The 20165-nt window shown below is 39.6% G+C and overlaps 1 protein-coding gene across 2 annotated transcripts in view; it reads left to right on the top strand.

Annotated features, from left to right (window-relative positions):
* LOC124798305 (aromatic-L-amino-acid decarboxylase) overlaps window positions 1-2051 on the top strand; it is a 210872-nt gene extending 208821 nt beyond the window's left edge. For both annotated transcript variants that reach the window (XM_047261642.1, XM_047261641.1), the window contains exons 11-12: window positions 1089-1289; window positions 1510-2051. In XM_047261642.1, the coding sequence (XP_047117598.1) occupies window positions 1089-1289; window positions 1510-1716 (408 nt within the window). In that variant the 3' untranslated portion in view covers window positions 1717-2051. The remainder of the gene's footprint in view (window positions 1-1088; window positions 1290-1509) is intronic.
* Window positions 2052-20165: the final 18114 nt, after the last annotated feature.

Genomic DNA, 20165 nt, shown 5'->3' on the forward strand with positions numbered 1-20165 from the left:
CTTAAAGTTTCACATCTTATGCTACTAAACTAGCAGCAAACTATTGCCTTAGAAGGTGAACATTCACCAAAAGTGTGCATGAACCATTCCAAACACTAATTTTCATCAGTCCTACCATAAAATCGTTATGTTAAAATAATCCCTCTACCAACCTCTTACTGCCTCAGTCTAAATGGTGTGTGTGTGTGTGTGTGTGTGTGTGTGTGTGTTTTGCAAGTGTAGGTCTGGAGGCCCACACGATAGGCCAGGTAAATTGAAAATTGCAAGAATTGTTAAAAATGGCTGCCAAAACCTTGCATTTCATGGAAGTTAAACAATCAGCAGTAAGCAAGATATAGTCAAAAATTTCAGAATGGTAGTTGTGTACATTTTATGGGTGTTCTTAGAATATTTGTATAGTCCAGCTTGAGTTTCTGGATAAAGTAAAAGAATAAAGTTTGTAAATGCTATGCTAGGATAAAAAATGAGGGGGGCGCCCAGTTCTACTTAAAACTGACGTGGAAAACTATTATTATTATTATTATTATTATTATTATTATTGTCATTATTATTTCTGCAGTCAGTAGTACTGTTTGCACAATACCACGCACTTCCTTTCATGAAGGAAAAACTCTGTATCAGTAGACATACAACCTGTCTCTGCTTTCTGAGCCATTGTGTTTGATATCTAGATGATAACATTTAATAGTTGATATTGATGGCAGACATGGAATAGTGTGTTGGAGGAGGAAATGTGCTGTCTTATTGTCAACATTCATGTACATTTTTTTAAAAATAATTAGCAATCCCACAATTTTTCACTGAAGACAAAGTGAATCACGTGACTTGCTAGTAATATGGTCTATCCTTATCACAGTATGAAAAGCTATAGCAGAGAAAGAAATAGAAAGTAAGACCATTCTGTACCTTCTACTTACATATGCTTAACCATAAAATCTGTCAAGAAGATTCCTCTTAATATGCAAACTTTTTTGGGGTTCAGTGTTCTCTTCTAAATGTGTCAGTCTGTTGGACAATAATAATTTATCTCATCAAATGTGGTAGTCTTGTTTTATTTTTATAGTTCATATGCATGGTTTATCTTCCAGCACTGGCAGATTCCTCTTGGTCGCCGTTTCCGTTCCCTTAAACTGTGGTTTGTCATGCGGCTTTATGGAGTGCAAAATCTTCAAGCATATATTCGAAAACACATAGCACAGGCACATGAATTTGAAGCACTTGTGCGTAAAGATGAACGTTTTGAGATATTTCATGAAGTCACAATGGCTCTTGTTTGCTTTCGTCTTAAGGTAAAAATTAAATTTGGTTCCAAGTTACTATTGCTTAAAATTGCATACATAATTTATTTGTGAATCCTTTAGTAGCTATTTTAGTATGTGTTACACACCTATTTAATATGAAACAAAATATTAAATTACTCTGGGTGTGACAGTATTTTTTAATTTTCTTACCTGTACTAGTTATAACTACCAATTTCTCATATTCTCATGAAAATTCTTAATGTTACAGGGATCAAATGAAATTAATGAAAATTTATTGAAAAGAATAAATGCTAATGGAGTTATCCACCTGGTTCCATCAAAAGTGAGGGACACATATTTCCTCAGATTGGCAATTTGTTCTCGTTTCAGTGAGTCAAGTGATATTCAGCTATCTTGGAAGGAGATTAGCTCCTTAGCAGATGAAGTACTAGCTGAAGCAAGGCCTGGAAAGTAATTGTATGATACTGTTACACAAAGCAGTAATATTTCATTCTTAAGAACTTACATAAAGATTAGGTGTAAAGTACAACTGGCATCATTGGATATGATAGCACAATCTTCTTATATGCATGTTAAAACAGTTGGTGTAGGTCTACACTGATAGTAACTTCTTGGCACATTTTGTATGGATTTACAGACCTTATGAGATAGCATGAAGTAAATAACATTATAACCTATCTTTTACAACTTATTTTGTCAGGCTCTACATCAGTATTGTGGGTTATAGTTATTTATTTTTGTGTGTGTGTGTGTGTGTGTGTGTGTGTGTGTGTGTGTGTGTGTGTGTGTGTGTGTTATTTTTTGTCAGGCTCTACATCAGTATTGTGGGTTATAGTTATTTATTTTTGTGTGTGTGTGTGTGTGTGTGTGTGTGTGTGTGTGTGTGTGTGTGTGTGTGTGTGTGTGTGTGTGTGTGTTATTTTTGTAGAAACATAAATTACTCATAGATTCTCAAGATTTAGGTATTACCCAAATTAAGCAAGACTCTTCATTAACTTTCTGTAGAAAATGCCAAGATCATACTTTTAGAGTGCAAGCATATACCTTAAATTACAGGTAACAAGAGAGACCAAATAGTGGACCAATTTCACTGATACAAAGTATTAAGAATATGGTATTTACAATAATGGGCCTACCAACGCTTTTGCAAGATAGTGAGTAGTTTAAAAAGAAAACTATGGCTTGTATCTGTTAACTGTAGTTCTCAGATTTTATTTTTCATGCATGTTCCTAGTGAGTGTGCCAGTCTGCTCGTTCTAGTTGACGTATTTCAAATCACCTGACACAGGGTGTACACACACTGAATATTTTATTTTTTTATGACTAATATATGTATACGTAAATTAGAGTAATTTTATGTGATTATTTATGTACAAACGCTCAAAGTATTGTATTAAAAATGGGTCCAATTAAAGTAATTGTGTATTCTTGTAATTATCTTCTTTAATTTAATGTTAAACATAAGAGTTTGTAAATAATTTTTTTAATCCTACAGTTGTGTATATATTCTTAAAATGTATTGAGCAGACTGAGTTAAATTTTTGGAGATAAATGGAAAACAATAAAGATATGTTAGAAGAAGCTTACGTTTTTTAATTCAGTAAACAGCCAACAAAAATTTTCAGATTGATATAACAGGAAACCAGAAGTAGTATTTTTCACTGACAATCAACACATCCATCTCCACCTCTTCTTATATTTGGATCTGTTAGTTCATACCTCAGATAGGAAAGAGTGATAGGTTGGGTAACATAAAGGAGGAGCAAGTCAGATATCAGGATGAGAGGGACAACAGAGGTTTCTCTTTCATCATGTGGTCTAGTTAACTTACTTTCTAAAGAAGTAACTAGTAGTTCTGAGGCACACTGAATTTTTTTATTACTAGGCTGTAAGATACCTATTCACTTACTTGTATCAATCATGGCCAAGTTTCTCACTAAAAAAAGCTGTATTGATATAACCAAAGCAATCAGACCAATGTTTTGCTCAACTCTGAGTGGGCATCTTACTCTCAAAGAACATGTATCAGAAGACTAAAACTGGGACCATGTGCTTACCAGTACACGTGCTATCAAAATCGCCACTCTTGTGATTAAAAATTTTCACACACAGTTAGTTCTAATGGACATGAAAAGGATTCAAAAGGAGACACTGACTTCATAGAACTGAAAGGTTATATAGTCTCTAGTACATGTCACATTCCTAACATTTATACAAATACACACGTAGTGATGTTCACTCTTATTTTGGCTTGTTATACTTCTCTGATGCAACCATTGCTTTTACTGGTCTTCTAACATTGATTAATTCTCAATCTTGTCCCCTAACACTGCAAAATTTAATGGTATGGGAATGTGATGCTTATAGAGGTATACTGAACAAACCGTTCCACAAATATCTACACATATGTACATATATTTATGTAGTCGGACGTACGTACATGACATGAGATATGAATGCGGACTGAATGAATTAACATGGCGGCTCAGATGAGCGATCTATCAATTCCACATGACCCCCCCGCCCCCCCCTCCCCCCCCAAGTGGGGTGGGCAAGCATCATGGTATGAGCTAAAGAAATGTTTAGTGCATTGAAGGCCTCCAGCATAGCTGCAGTCCAGCAAACCAGTTTGAGTCCTGATGTCTGTTCACCCGACAGCGAGTCCATCAGTGGGGCCTTCACAGCGGTGGCCCCGTCAGAGTTCTTTGTAAGTAGTCGGGTGTGGCAGTGATGCGATCGCCTGCACACAAGATTTGGGAGCTGTATTCTGTCAGTGGAGATGGTGTAACGCAAGAAAAAGATAGAAGGCTGATGCAGTTGGAATTTGTTTTTTGTTGACCTGGATGCCATTGGAGTTCAAGGTCTGAAGGACCATGGATAAATGATATTCATGTTCCTCAGCTGACTTGCTGAAAATGAGTATGTTGTCCCAGAGTCAATGAAATGCTGCCACGTTTGTGCCATGTTTTTCAGGTGGAATGGCATGAAGTTGTATTGGACCAAACCAAGCGGTGTGATAATAGCTGTTTTAGGGATGTCTTCTGGTGCTACAGGAATCTGGTGGTAGGCACATTTACAGTCAATAACACTGAAGATTGTAGTGCCCGATAACATATGAGTGAAATCATTTATGTTAGGCACAGGGTAATTGTCCACGACGGTACGAGCTTTTAAACATCTGTAATTGCCACATATTCAGAAAGAACCATCACATTTGAGGACTAGGTGAATCGATGAAGACCAGTTGCTGTCTGACGTTTGCGGAATACCTGCCTCCAAAAGTTTGTTAATTTGCTGCCAGGCTGCACATAACTTAATAGGGTTGAGGCGTCTAACGTTGTGCCTAATAGTAGGGCTGGCAGTGGTAACTATCTTGTGCATCTTCCGTCAGTGACTGAAGAACCAAGAACTGCACACTAGGCTGATCATTGTTCTGACGCAAAATTTTTGAACGAGTAGGGTGCAATGAGGCATAGCCATTAGCACGAGTGAGAAAGGACAGCCTGAAAGTCACATGCCTAGTATGTGAGCGTGGCGTGTGTTTGTTTGGAGAGGGCAGCTGCGCATGCAATGGGTCAAAACGTGCAGTGACTGTCTGCTGTCAACCTTGCAGTTGATAACCAGTGCAGACAAGAGCGGCGTTAGTGTCACACGTGGGATAATGATGGTCACCGAGTCACGAGGCTGGTGTGCGAGAGAGGGGGAATGTTTATCAACACGTGGGGTGGCTGCTTGCCTGGGTGGTGGGTGTGGCGGGTGGCAGGTGGTGGGTGGTGGGTGTGGCGGGTGGTGGGTGTGGCACACGTGCGACTGTCATTAGAGGCACTGTTTGAAACACATAGCACTGAACATGGTGACTGCGTTGGGGGTATGGAGTCTACTGGATGCAAATCGTCACATGCAGTTAATGTTTTTGGACTAACCTGAGTGTCTGAGCTGGTGTCGACCAGAGAAGCTTGACTAGGTGACAGAACTATGGACTGCAGTTTCAACAGCGAAGTACGAGCCATGATGAGCTCATTGTAAGTGTGTGCTATGTGTTGTTTCAGCTTGTCATTTCAAGACCGAGTTGTGCCACTGAGTCGTATTCTGACAGTAGAATAGTGACAGGTCACAGTGTGACAGGGTGGAGCACTCAGGTACTAACACACATGTCGTGAGGGGAAACGGAGTGTGGAACATAAATGAAGGAGCACAGTATCTGAGTGTTAGTGGGATGGTGTAGCACTGAGCCCTGAACTATATTCGGAGAGAGTTTGTAATGGGACAAAAAATCTATACTGAGAATTGTTTAATCGATGTCAACAACATAGAAAATCCACAGAAAACACAGAGAATGAGATAGGAGCACCATAACTTTGGCAGAGCCTGAGGTTTGTAACGTCAATGCGTTGACAGCTCGTAGAAGTGACTTCATTGGTGAAAAGATGGGGAGGGGGGGGGGGTAACCATTGATTTAGGTATAATAGACACGTCACTGCCAGTGTCGACCAGGAAAATGAGCCATGATGAAAAAATGCCTGTCAAGTACAAAAGACCACTCAGCAGGGCAGACGAGTGGACAGAGTACAATATATGAGGATGCCTGTGACGTTCCCCAAAGAACTCAGTGTCTTTTAGGTCCTACGGTCAGTGTTCGGGTGCTAGCAAGGTAACTGGCACTTCTTAGCATTATCACCGAAAACCTTGTGGTACCACCAGTATGGATGAGCCGGATGTGGTGGTGGTGGTGGTGGTGGTGGTGGTGACTCCAGCAGCAGAGGCGGCTTGTCCTCATCAATTTGTTCTGGCACGTATACCAGCACATATGATGGGTTGGCTATCCTGGAGTGATCGGATGGTGGAGAGAGTGAGCAGATGCTGCCAGGTGATGTAGAAGGTGGAGCAAGCCCTGCCTCTGCCAGCGGATGGCCAGTAAGCGGGAGCAGTTGTGCCAAGTAGCGTTGAGTGGTGATCTGGCTGGCATTGTCGTAGCAACGAATGCAGTTGGTCTGCTATGTGGAAACAAGAGTCAATTGACTTGAAGGAGTGCGGTAGCAGGTGGATCTGTAGGTCAGTAGGCAGCTTGGCAGACCACATCCCTCACAGTGTGACGTCCAGCATGGTATGCTCATTCACAAGTAACAGAAGGCAGTGCCAGACTTGGGACGGGGTTCGGTCCCCCAGCTGTTCCTCATACAAGATCTTGATTATTAATTCTTGTGGTGAACAGGCAAGGTGTTCTGTGATCATCGTCTTAGCAAACTTGTATTTCAGTGGAGGCGATGGCAAGAGGAGTAAATAGCAAATTAAGTCTGAATGATCATGGAGGTGCGTGACAAGGCACAGGAATTTAGAGTTGTCATCAGATACATGATGCAACTCGAAAAGATGCTCAACAAGCACAAACCATGACACTGGGTTGTCCTTGTATAAAGGTGGCAGCATTGGCAGACGACCTGGGGGTGGGGGCAAAGATGGCTTCGATGTCTCTTGGAAAGCTGGCTGGTCCATGGCAGGAGAGGCTATACAGCAGGCCGGCGTGGTAGGCACGGATGTGTTTCTGGTGAAAACATCTGTAGCAACGGCGGGTTGCATTGTCCATGATGTGTTGCGATAATGGCGGGACTGCACATGGCATGACAGTAACTGTTGTTGTGGCCTGTTGAGAGTCAAAGTATGTGTGTGAATGTAGATCGCTTTGAGCATTACATAATCGATCGGTAGGTACACAGTTCTGAATATTATTCACTTCACATTTTGGCGAGCACAGTCTGGTGGCACAAAACCCAAGTCCATTGTTTGTGTTAGCAGTGTAGCACTCAACCATTGTAGAGCGACAAGGCTTGAAGTTAACATGGCTGATGGCTGGAGATCATGAATCACTGTGAATTAATGTAGAACCGGCCTTTTGTGAAGGAATGAAGAGGTCTGGCAATTGTTGTTGGGCTTCCACATCTTCGAACAAAGCGTTGGGTGAGGCGGCCATGGCAGTGTGTGCTTAACCTGTTGATGCTACAACACCTAGCACGGAAGTCACGGAAGACGTGGAAACTTTGGGGTCACCAGTATGGGAATGTGATGCATATAGAGGTATACTGAACAAACTGTTCCACAAATATCTGCACATAAGTATATATATTTATGTAGACAGACACAGATACACAAGACAAGATACAAATGCAGACTAAATGAATTAATCTGGCGGCTAGGAAGAGTGATCTAAAGTCAAAGATTGTGTTGTTCATGGTCGATATGACCTATTATCGCCACAACAGATTTATCAAAATTCTCACAGCATGTGGCTATGAATCATCCAACCACATCTGACATCCAGCCACACCTCTCCACTACTCATTGCCTTCCACGCCACCCATAATGTTTGGTGGCAAACAAAGCACCTCAATCTCTGGAGGTTCCCCTGGTGATAGTGCAGCAGTACCAGGCTATTCCATATAAGGTACAGAGTAAATGTATCTGTAAGCTTAAAAGGCAGACAATAGAATAATTCTACATGTATGATAAAGATTTCCAATTATTAATTGTTAATTTGAAATGTGCTTTTGATAGTGTTAATAGGCAATTATTGTGTAAGAGTCTAAAAGATCAGTGAGGGGTACAAGCAAAAAGGAATGGTAGCTAATAAAATGCCCAAGACTCTTAATTTTACAGATGGAGTAAAATAAGGTTATGGTTCTTCCACAGCGCTGTTTAAACTAGAAGTGCTAGGACACCACCATGTGACCCATAGATCTCTAACGAATGTATTAAAAGGTTAGTGTTACATTCATCGAACTTTCCTTTCATCCAGTGATAATATAAGACAGTGTATTAGTGAAAGTATACAAGCAAGTTGGAGTGCCTTTTTTGCAAGCTTACAGGCCTGTAAGAACTCTGTAATTACTACTATCACTATTATACTATGTCCTGTATGATCAACTAATACATGTAGGTTAAAAGTCGTAAGATGACAAAAGCAGATTTAAACAACTTAAGAGCATATAAACAAACAAGTCCTGAATAAATCAGTAGGTCTGTGAGAGGAGCAGAGCACTGGAGAGTAATATCTTAAACTATAAGTTACAGAAACCTATAAACGGGCTGGCCGGTGTGGCTGAGCGGTTCTAGGCGCTGCAGTCTGGAACTGCGTGACCACTATGGTCGTGGGTTTGAATCCTGCCTCGGGCACGGATGCGTGTGATGTCCTTAAGTTAGTTAGGTTTAAGTAGTTCTAAGTTCAAGGGGACTGAGGACCTCAGATGTTAAGTCCCATAGTACTCAGAGCCATTTGAACCTATAAACGGGGAAGATGCAGTTGCACTAACAAAATTATAAAGAATATGACAGTTAAGATTTTGAGGGAATGGAAGATGACAAGGAAATATAGAAGAAAGATTTATGCTACCAGCAGGAAGAGATGACAAAGAGCAAGATGGGTGGGCAGTGTGTTGGCTGATCTTACTAAGATGAAGATCTAATTATGGAGGAAATTATGAGTAAGATGGCAGACAGTGCAATGCATTGTATTGAGAACGCTCTTGTGATGACTGGAAAAGTGGCAGAAGGAGTATATATGAAGAAGGAAATGAAGAATGACTTACTGGAGGCGGTGAGTGAAATAAGAAAATGCTTAGAATCTTTGAAAAACGTAACAAAAGCAAATAAGGTGGAGAATAGGAATCCTACAAGAGAGGTTAGGAACATCCAACAAGAGAAGACGAGCAAGGGAGAAGACAGCTGCGCTGGTGTACAACTAGTGACATCTATTGGAGAAACTCAGGAAACAGCACATAGCGGACAGTGGCCTGTTGGGCACCTAACGACATCTATTGGCGAAACACAGGAAACAGCACATAGCGGACAGTGGACTGCTAGTCACCGAGCAACATCTATTGGCGAAACGCAGGAAACAGCACATAGCAGACAGAGACAGATGGAAGAGACACCTACAGGATCTGAGAAGAACTTCAACGGAGACATCGGTGTGGGTAGCTTTCTGGAAAAAGCAAAAAAAGACGGAAATAAGATGGAAATGGGAGAACTGAGGCATAATGATATTAATACAAGAGCAAATAAAGAAAACTCTAGAAAAGGAAAGCCACCTAGATGCAGAGAAAACCAAAACTGATGGTAACAACATACAAACTAAATACAACAACAAAGTTAAACCAGAGGGAACAACAATATACAGAAATCCTCTGCTCCAACAACAAAATCAGCTACAAGTACAAATCAATGCACATGAACAACATAATAAAACCCGAAATCAGGTTAATGAACTAGAGGAACCGACTTGGAGTACTGTGGTAGGGAGGAGCTGGTACAGAAGAAACCAGAGTAATTATAAAACCATAATGGGTACAAAAAAGATGAAGAAATGCAAGCAGCAGAAACAACAGTGTGGCTATACATTGGTAACTTAAAGAGAACCACCACAACTGCTACAGTAGTGAAATACATTAACAAGAACGGAATACTGGGACAACTAGAATGTGAAGAACTGTGCACACTGGGCGACAAAAAAGCTTTCAAAGTAGGCATTCCATTTGAAAAGCTACAAATCACACAAGAACCAGAATTCTGGCCAGAAAACATAAAAGTACGTCGATTTCATTTCCCAAGACGATCAATGGAAGAGGGAGCAGATCTCAACTAAACTAAGAAGAAAACCAGAAGAGCAAGAAATAAAAGCAGTCTTGTGGAATACAGAGGGAGTAAAAAGTGCTCTTAACCTAACACCAACAGACATTCTGCAAAACTCGGATCTTGCAATTCTAACAGAAACCTTCCTGATAGACAGCTGGTGACATAAAGATTTCTACAATTATCACCTAATGGCAAAGAAGGGAGAAAGAGGATGACCCATGGGAGGAATATCTATCCTACTGAAACCCTGGATGACACCCACCAAAAAAATCATAAAACAAGAAACTAGTACGCTAGTAGAAGTGGCAAACATAAATATAATTGCAGCCTATTTTAAACCGCACACAAATGCTGTAGAAATAATTGACAAAATAGTCACACTCATCAAACAAAGCGACAGCAAACCCACCATTATTGCCGGCGATCTCAACTGCAGAATAGACACAGAAAACAATAAAACAAAACTAGTCATTGAAACCCTAGAAGAAGATGGTTTCATCCTACTTAATGATAGACAGATACCTACATACATATGCCACAATGGGAAAAGCACCATTGATATCGCATTAACAAGAGGAGACATAGAAGGAAGTATTCAACCAATACGGCATGACTCCATTACTCCTATACGAAAGCACATTCCAATGAAGATAAAAATAAATATTGTCAAATCACCGCCAGCAAGAAAGACCCACCAAATCACACAAAGAAAAATTGATATAGAAAAATTAACAAACCAGCAAGAACAATTAACACAAATAGAAACTTTCATAGAGGAAGGAGACCTTGAAAAAGCAACAGACCAAATAGAAGACCTCCTAAAAAAAAAATTCAGTGATACAAACAATCCCCAAAACAAGGACGGCCAAAAGATGGTTTGATGCTGAATGCTACAGTAAAAGGAACACTGTTCTAAGAACCCTCCACAGACTAAGAAACCAGCATGACGAGGAAACATACAAACTGTACGCAGAAGAGAGGAGAATCTACAAAAAAACTAATAGAAGAGAGGAAAAAAGAATACATAGAAAGAGAGGCAAAAAAGAGAAGCAGAGAAAGACCCATACATAGCAGCAAGGCCAAGAAAAATGGCTCATACACCAAATACAGACCTGAAGGAATGGGAAGACCACTTCAGTAAGACACTGAACAAATGAGGACTCAAAACACCCCCAAAGAAAGAGAAACAACATCAAACTAAGGAAAAAGACAATACATGGGAACCCCTAAGTGAAGAAGACGTGAAAGAAGTAATAAAAGCACTGAAGAACAAGAAAGCAGCAGGACCTGACAATATATATAATGAACATATAAAAGATGCAAAAGAGGCCCTCCAACACATATGGACCAAACTGTTTAACAAATGCCTGGAACTTGGAAGAATTCCAACACAATGGAGACACTCGACAATAAAAGTTCTCTACAAATGATAATAACACAAAAAATCCAAGCCTCTGTGGACAGTCATCTCCCAGAATGACAAATGGGTTTCAGATCTGGAAGATCAACACTTACGGCAGTCAGGCTTCTTCTAAACAACATTGATGAAGCGCTACAAAAGAAACAAATGTTCTACACAGTGTTCATAGACTTTACCAAAGCCTTTGACCTATTGGAAAGAGAGCTCATAGTCCAAAAACTGGAAAACACAATGGGAGAAGATAGCGTATGGGCAAGAATAATCAAGTCAATCCTCGAATACAACTTAATTACAATATCAGACAACCTCTCTTTTTCGAACCCCATTCTGCAGTCGAATGGAGTCTTACAGGGTGACCCAATGAGCCCTTTGCTGTACATTCTTGCCACTGAAGAAGTACTCCGAATTGGAGAAAATGAAGAATATTTGTATTTATATGCATACACTGACGACATAGTCGTAGGTTCAACAGATATACAGAAGCTGCAGAGAATCATTCAGAAAATAGACAGATGGTGCAGTGAACACAAACTACACATAAATATAACAAAGACAGAAATGGTAATTTTCAGAAAAAGGAGGCAAAACACCCAAGAATGCGGAAATCAGTATCAGAGGACAAAAAATAAAAATCTCATCAGACTTTAAATACCTAGGAGTGACATTGCAACCAACAGCCAAATGCTTCACAAAACATACAACAGAATGTGCAGCCCAAGCAATAATAGCAATACAGGGGATCAAAAACATCTGCCTACTCAGTCTAGAAACAGCCATGAAATTATTCAACACAAAAATCTTGCCGATCCTGGCCTATGGGATGGAGGTTATATGGGACCACCTGACAGAAAAAAAAATCTAGAAACACTAGAAAAGGTAAAATTGACCTATCTAAAAAGAGCACTAGGTCTCTCAAAGACAACAAGATCTACACTAGTGTACCTGCTAGCGAGAGGGACATTCCTAATTGAAGACATCAGGACTTCCAGAAAGCAACTGAAGATCATGGAAGACAAACGAGAAAAAATACGGCTGGAGTTCTATGGCACCGAAGCAATGACGAACTGCTCATGGACAGCACCAAACTTCGATCAGCGACATGTCATAACTAGACTTTCTATTCATGGCTTTCATCATCTAATCTGTAAAAACAAAACTTATCACGACCCAACCGCAACATGTGTATGTGAACTGTGTAATGAAGCCTGTGAACGATATCACATAGAACTGTGCAGTAAAAGAGTGAAATTGATAAACGAATATGCAAAAATGTAAAATGTAAATGTAAAATGTTAAGCAAAGTAACTGTATATGGCTATTTGGCTGCAATTTTATTAAATTAAAAAAAAGTATGGAGGACAAAAGGGTGAACAAAAATGTACAGAGGAAGATTGTCAAAGAGGCAAAGGCCCATCAGTGGCTTCAGTACCAAAGAAAAAAAGAAGACAAAAATTCAGTGAATGTGTTAATATGTCCCATATTTTCAAATTTGTGCACACTTAAGAATAGTACTTACGATTTAATTTATATGAACTTGATAACTGGGTCCAGTATTTGCGCATCTTGAAAGTTTGATATTAGTATGTTGACTCAGATTACTATTTCTACTTGATTCTAGTTCAGTGTTCTAACAGTAACAGTGGCAGGACTGTAAACATTGAAAGAGAACATTTCAGTCAACATGATGATCAAAACAGTATGGAATGTTGGAAAAGTAATGTTAGCAGCAATCATAAACAGCAGATAAAGAAATGCAATGTGCTTTTCCTGGTGGGTAAACAAGTGAAACATGTTTTACTTCCTCTCATTTATGAAATAAATATTGTTTTAGCCAGTTTGATGCTAATTAAAATAAAGGCACTGTCTTGCATAACTTCACAGAGCAATTATTCCTGCATTATACATACTTTGTTTTACACCAAGAGAGAGAACCAGCCAAAAACTCACTTCTGCAATGTAATTTAAAACAAACTGCCTGGCATGGCAAGCAGCAGAGACCACAAATGGAGTGAGTAAAAGTCTAATGTTCAGGGTTGCAAACATTTAAAAAAATCAAGCCACCAGTGTTATTTCAGTACTATACTGCCTTCTTACTTCTCACTGTAGTTAAGAGAGTATGAAGAGTTTGAGAATGGTGGCACTGTGATTGTGTCTGTTCATAGACTCTGTAACTTAACCCTATTTACCTGTGTCAATATGCCATCAGTAGTTGCAGCTCCTTTGAACCCGGCTGAAAAATTATCGTCTAAAGTAGGCTTTTTCAAATGATATGCTCCACATGCAGTTTACAGTTCAGACACTGTAACAGCGCTTTTATGTTGAATCGCCTATGGCTAGATCATGCCTCATAAATCAAAGTTTAGCACAGATAAATGGTTAACAACATACTGCACTCAGCTGAGGTTCTATGATTATGATTATGATTGTTAGCAAGCAGCAACCAAACACAGATGTACTGATTCACAATAATTAACGTGTGGCAAGTAAATCATTAACACATTTGCCAGTTATACTGTCCTTTCAAGTAGACACAAAATCAAAATGAAAATGGTGTACACAGTAAGTGTAATTTGTAAATACAAGAAGTCAGTCTGATCCTACTGTTGCAGTAAGCATTATTGAAGATTAACACAGTTCATGAAACTAATTAAGAGTCCACAGTCAATTTAGGTAAAAGGTGATACAATTTTTGACTTACAGCTGATGCTAAAGTGCCTGTGGTATGTTTCTTGTTTTGGTGCACATAGATCTTGTGCACATAGTTATGGGGGACTGAGATTTGATAGTAAGAAAAGGAAGAGAAGGAAAAGTAGTAGGTGGATATGGAATGGGGGTAAGGAATGAAAGAGGAAGCTGCCTGGTGGAATTAACTTAATCATAGCTAACACTTGGTTTGAGAATCAAGAAAGAAGGCTGTGTATGTGGAAGAGGTGTGGAGACACCGGAAGGTTTCAGAGAGATTATATAATGGTAATTTAAAAAAGAATATTTTTGTAGGTCAAAGAAAAGTAGTGGAAGGGTTATGTTGGCAACACTATAAAACACAAACATCAACACATACTTGAAGTACGGTACAAAAACAAACAGAATACAGTGGTGTGGATAAAAGTGTGTTGTGAGAAATGTGTAGAGCTGCAGAACATCTAAAAAGTAGACAAAAAATATCAATGTCTAACACAGAAAAACAATGATGTGCTATCAGACTGAATTTCCCAATCTAAGCAAGAAAGCAGTTGGAAAATCACTGTAAGTACAAACCAACCTATTCTTAATGAACTGTTCTTTTTTTTATCCAAAAAGCAAATCAAAATGAAAATAAATTTAATTACAGACCCCTGATGATGCTTTATCTCAATAAAGCAAAACGCTGTTGGTGAAAAAATTACACATTTTTTGTAGTTGCAATGATGGATCAAAAATACCCTCATGAATTATAGAGCAACTATGGACACACAAATGAAGAATTTTGGAACCACGTTTTAAATTGTAAGACATTTCCAAGGGCAGATGTGGACTCTGACCACAATCTATTGGTTATGAACTGTAGATTAAAACTGGAGACAGTCTAAGGTGCTGCAGTCATGGACTGTGTGGCTGGCCCTGGCGGAGGTTCGAGTCCTCCCTCGGGCATGGGTGTGTGTGTTTGTCCTTAGGATAATTTAGATTAAGTAGTGTGTAAGCTTAGGGACTGATGACCTTAGCAGTTATGCCCCATAAGATTTCACACACATCTGAACATTTTGAACAAAACTGGAGAAACTGCAAAAAGGTGGGAATTTAAGGAGATGGTACCCGGATAAACTGAAAAAACTAGAGGTTGCAGAGAGTTTCAGAGAGAGAATTAGGGGATGATTGACAAGAACAGGGGAAAGAAGTACAGTAGAAGAAGAATGGGTAGCTTTGAGGGAGGAAATAGTGAAGGCAGCAGAGGATGAAGTATGTAAAAAGATGAGGGCTGGTAGAAATCCTTCAGTAACAGAAGAGATACTGAATTTAATTGATGAAAGGAGAAAATATAAAAATGCTGTAAATGAAGCAGGCAAAAAGGAATACAAACATCTCAAAAGTGAGATTGACAGGAAGTACATAATGGATAAGCAGGGATGGCTACAAGACAAATGTAAGGATGTAGAGGCATATATGACTAGGAGTAAGATAGATACTGCCTACAGGAAAATTAAAGAGACCTTTGGGGAAAAGAGAACCATTTGTATGAATATCAAGAGCTCAGATGGAAAACCAGTTCTTAGCAAAGAAGAGAAGGCAGAAAGGTGGAAGGAGTATATAGAGGGTCTTTACAAGGGCGATGTAGTTGAGGGCAATAGTATAGAAATGGAAGAGGACATAGATGAAGATGAAAATGAGAGATACAATACTGTGTGAAGAATTTGACTGAGCAGTGAAAGACCTAAGTCAAAACAAGGCCCTGGGAGTAGATAACATTCCATTAGAACTACTGATAGCCTTGGGAGAGCCAGCCCTGACAAAACTCTACAATCTGATGAGCAAGATGTATGCACAGGCAAAATACCCTCAGACTTCAAGAAGAATATAGTAATTCCAATCCCAAAGAAAGCAAGTGTTGACGGATGTGAAAATAACCAAACAATCAGTTTATTAAGTTATGGCTGCAAAATACTAACACAAATTCTGTACAGATGAATGGGAAAACTGGTAGAAGCCAATCTCAAGGAAGATCAGTTTGGACTCTGTAGAAAACACGTGAGGCAATACTGACCCTATGACGTATCTTAGAAGATAGATTAAGGAATGGCAAACCTACATTTCTATCATTTGTAGACTTAAAGAAAGCTTTTGACAATGTTGAATGGAATACTCTCTTTCAAATCTGAAGGTGGCAGGGGTCAAATACAGGGAGCAAAAGGTTATTTACAATTGGTATAGAAACCAGATGGCAGTTATAAGGGTCGAGGGGCTCAAAAGGGAAGCAGTGGTTGAGAAGGTATTGAGACAGGTTACAACACTATCTCCAATGTTATTCAATCTGTATATTGAGCAAGCAGGAAAGGAAACAAAAGAAAAGTTTGGAGTTGGAATTAAAATTCATGGAGAAGAGATAAAAACTTTGAGGTTTGCCGATGACATTGTAATTCTCTCAGAGGTAGCAAAGGACCTGGAAGAGCAGTTGAATGGAATGGACAGTGTCTTGAAAGGAGGATACAAGATGAACATCAACAAAATCAAAACAAAAATAATGGAATGTAGTCAAATTAAATCAGGTGATGCAGAGGAAATTAGATTAGGAAATGAGACACTTAAATTAGTAGATGAGTTTTGCTATTTGGAGAGCAAAATAACTGATGATGGTCAAAGTAGAGGGGGTATAAAATGTAGACTGGCTATGGCAAGGAAAGGGTTTCTGAAGAAGAGAAGTTTGTTAATGTTGAGTATAGATTTAATTGTCAGGAAGTCTTTTCTAATAGTATTTGTATGGAGTGTAGCCATGTATGGAAGTGAAACATGGATGATCCATAGTTTAGACAAGAAGAGAATACAAGCCTTCGAAACGTGGTGTTACAGAAGAATGCTGAAGATTAGAGAGGTAGATCATGTAACTAATAAGGAGGTACTAAATAGAATTGGGGAGAAGAGGAATTTGTGGCACAACTTGACTAGAAGAAGGAATCGCTTGGTAGGAGATGCTCTGAGGCATCAAGGGATCATAAATTTAGTACTGGAGGAAAGTGCCGAGGGTAAAAATCATAGAGGGGGCCAAGAGATGAATACAACAAACAGATTCAGAAGGATGTAGGTTGCAGTAGTTACTCAGAGATGATGAAGCTTGTACAGGATAGATAGCATGGAGAGCTGCATCCAACCAGTCTCTGAACTGAAGACCACAACAACAATTACACATATGAATTAACAATATTAGGAAAAGGGATTATTGCTACTCACCATGAACATGACCCACTGAGTCGTAGACAGGCACAACAAAATATCTGTTACACATTACGGCCTGTCTTCTCTGACTGAAATGCGATTGTCATTGAACAGCAATCTGGAGTGAAGAGGGGGAGGGATGGCAGAGTAGAGGTGGGAATAGAGAGTGCAGTCTGGTGTGGTATGTAGGGACTAACTGCCAGACGCAAAGGGTAAGGATGGGTAGGGGGAGGGGGGGGCGTAGAGGGTGGCACACAAAGAGTGTGAGGGAATGTGAAAATGGAGGAGATGGTAGAATGAGGATGTGGAAACTGTTGGATGAAGGGTGTGGGGTTAGTAGGTTATCATAGGTTGAGACTGGGATGATTTCGGGAGCAGAGAGGGTGTTTTGAGGATAACTCCAACCTGCACAGTTCAGAAAAGCTGATGGTAGGATGGAGGATCTACTTGGCCTGGGTTATGAAGTAGCCATTGAAACAAAGCATGTTATGTTAACCTACACAATGTATCAGAGAGCGGTCAACTTTGCACTTGGCCATTCATCCTGGTGGAGAGCCAATTGGTAGTCATGGGTGGGTGACAGAACACCACTACAGGAGGAGTGAGAAGCATAATCCACAGATTGTCCCACATTTCAAGGGCATGATGATAGATAATGAAAGCCCAAAATAAGGATGTAGTTCAGTTGTTCTGGTCTGGGATGGTATTGGGTGACAAAGGGGGCACTCTTTTGGACCTCTATTTGGGTGTTGTGTAAAGACTTGGAGTGTGTGGGGGGGAAATAACATGGGGAATTTGTTTGCAGATTTAGTCATGATCCGGGGGGGGGGGGGGGGGGTGGAGGGGGGTGTATTGCCTGCCTTTGATGGCCTTGAGACCTTCAGTGCACTAGGAAAGGGAGTTTTTGTCACAGAAGATACACCATCGCCAGGAGGACAGGGTGTGTTGTGGGAATTTTTTGTGTGAAAAGGAGGTAGCTGTAAAAATGGAGATACTTTTGGTGGTTGGGGGGGTTTATTTTGCACACAGTTGTGAATGGAGACATTAGAGATGAGGGCATCAACATCCAGCAAGGTGGCTAGTTGGGCCAAGGAGAACCAGGTAAAGTGGATGGGAGAGAAGGTGTTGAGGTCTATAGGGAAGTGGTGTCAACAGTGACCAGTAGGGAATCACAAGATAAAGTGGTAGGGATGATGGAGAGTCGGTGAAGAAGTGGTTGGTATCTTTGATGTGGGAGGCTAGATATGGGCATTGATTGAAGGTACTGGTCAATGGGGACTGAAATCCTTTCAGTGGGGGCACAATAACCAAACTGCTGAAATTGTGAAAGGCAATTAAGGCAAAATATCCAACTGTGACAAGTGATGCTGCTGCTTCATAACAAAAAATGTTCCCATATTACAAATGTAGTAGTGCAGAAATTACGCCAAATCAAATGGGAGATACTTGCCCTATAGTCCTCATACCTCCTCATGGAATTACCATGCCTTCAGTCCCTTAAAAAAAGGTATGATGTGTAAAACATTTATTTTGATTGACTCACTCAGAATCATAATGACATATATCCTTAGCACTATATTAAATAATAAATAATGGTGAACGAGTAAGGACTATTTTTAAAGATATATTATCATCTGACAGCTTTTGAAGCATGTTCTTTAGTGGTGTAGGGATTTTTCAATAAAGATTATACTACGTCAGTGAAAAGTGAAACTTACTGTTGCAATATCTTATTTTGTCTCTCATGTAAAATTGCTAAAATGGAGTTGCATTCCTCTGAGTCTCACAGAGTGATTTATGTGTACAGAAAGTAATGGCAGTCATTTCACACTTCGCTGGGGCACTCCTGGTAATACCCTTGACTCAGATGAACACTCACCATTGAGGACAACATACATGATTCTATTACTTAAGAAGCTACTCAAATATCTGGGATCCTATTCCATACACTCATACCTTTGTCAACAGTCTACAGTGGGCCACCATGTGAAATGCTTTACGGAAATCTAGAAACAGTTTGTAGTATATTATGTGAGAAAATGGCAAGCTGAGTTTTGCACAAACAATGCTTTCTAAAACCATGCTGATTTGTGGACATAAGCTTGTCAGTCTCTAGGCATTTATATGCTACTAGATGTTCAGGACACAAAACGACCCACTACAAGCATCTTTCTAGGTCTGTCGGAGGATTTTGACACAGTAGATCATAAATTATTGCTGCTTAAATAAACAGTATCATGTCATAGGACTGACAAACAAATGCATTGAATTGTACCTAAACAATCACTTACAGGAGGTCAGTGTGATGTACACAGAGATGCAACTCAATTCTATAACAAAAATTTTATCTGGAAGTAAAACAGATAATAACAGTGTACCACAGAGCTCAGTTCTGAGACCTCTGCCATTCACCCTGTGTATCAGTGGTTTGAGCCTGAGTGTAGGTGCTCAGAGGACCATTATATTTGCAGATGACACAACTGTACTCCTCAGAGTGGACAACACAGCAGCAGTACCAAATTACTGTTTCCATAAATTTACACACCATACAAAACAAAACAAAAAAAACCTCTCAACCACAACAACTAATAGAAAGCAACACTAAATTCCAATACTTGGGTCTGTGGTAACAACATAATCTGAAACTGAATTAACATATTAATCAGGTAAATGCTAAAATAAGTACTGTCTGCTATGCCATGGGTGTGATTCAAGCATGTACTGGTCATAAAATAGTAAATAGTACATACTACACATACATAAAACTTATATAAGATATGGTGTGATATTCTGGAGTAATTCTCCAGTTGCCATTAGCACTTTTAGAAACCAGCCATGAAGATCATTAATGGAAGCAAAACTTGAAACTCTTACAGACCTATTTTCAGAAAGCTGGAGATCCTATTACTGCCTTACTTATATTTTCTTAAGATGCCAAATTCTTAAAAACCACA

This window comes from Schistocerca piceifrons, chromosome 5 (genome assembly GCF_021461385.2).
Source record: "Schistocerca piceifrons isolate TAMUIC-IGC-003096 chromosome 5, iqSchPice1.1, whole genome shotgun sequence".
In the NCBI taxonomy this organism is placed as follows: domain Eukaryota; kingdom Metazoa; phylum Arthropoda; class Insecta; order Orthoptera; family Acrididae; genus Schistocerca; species Schistocerca piceifrons.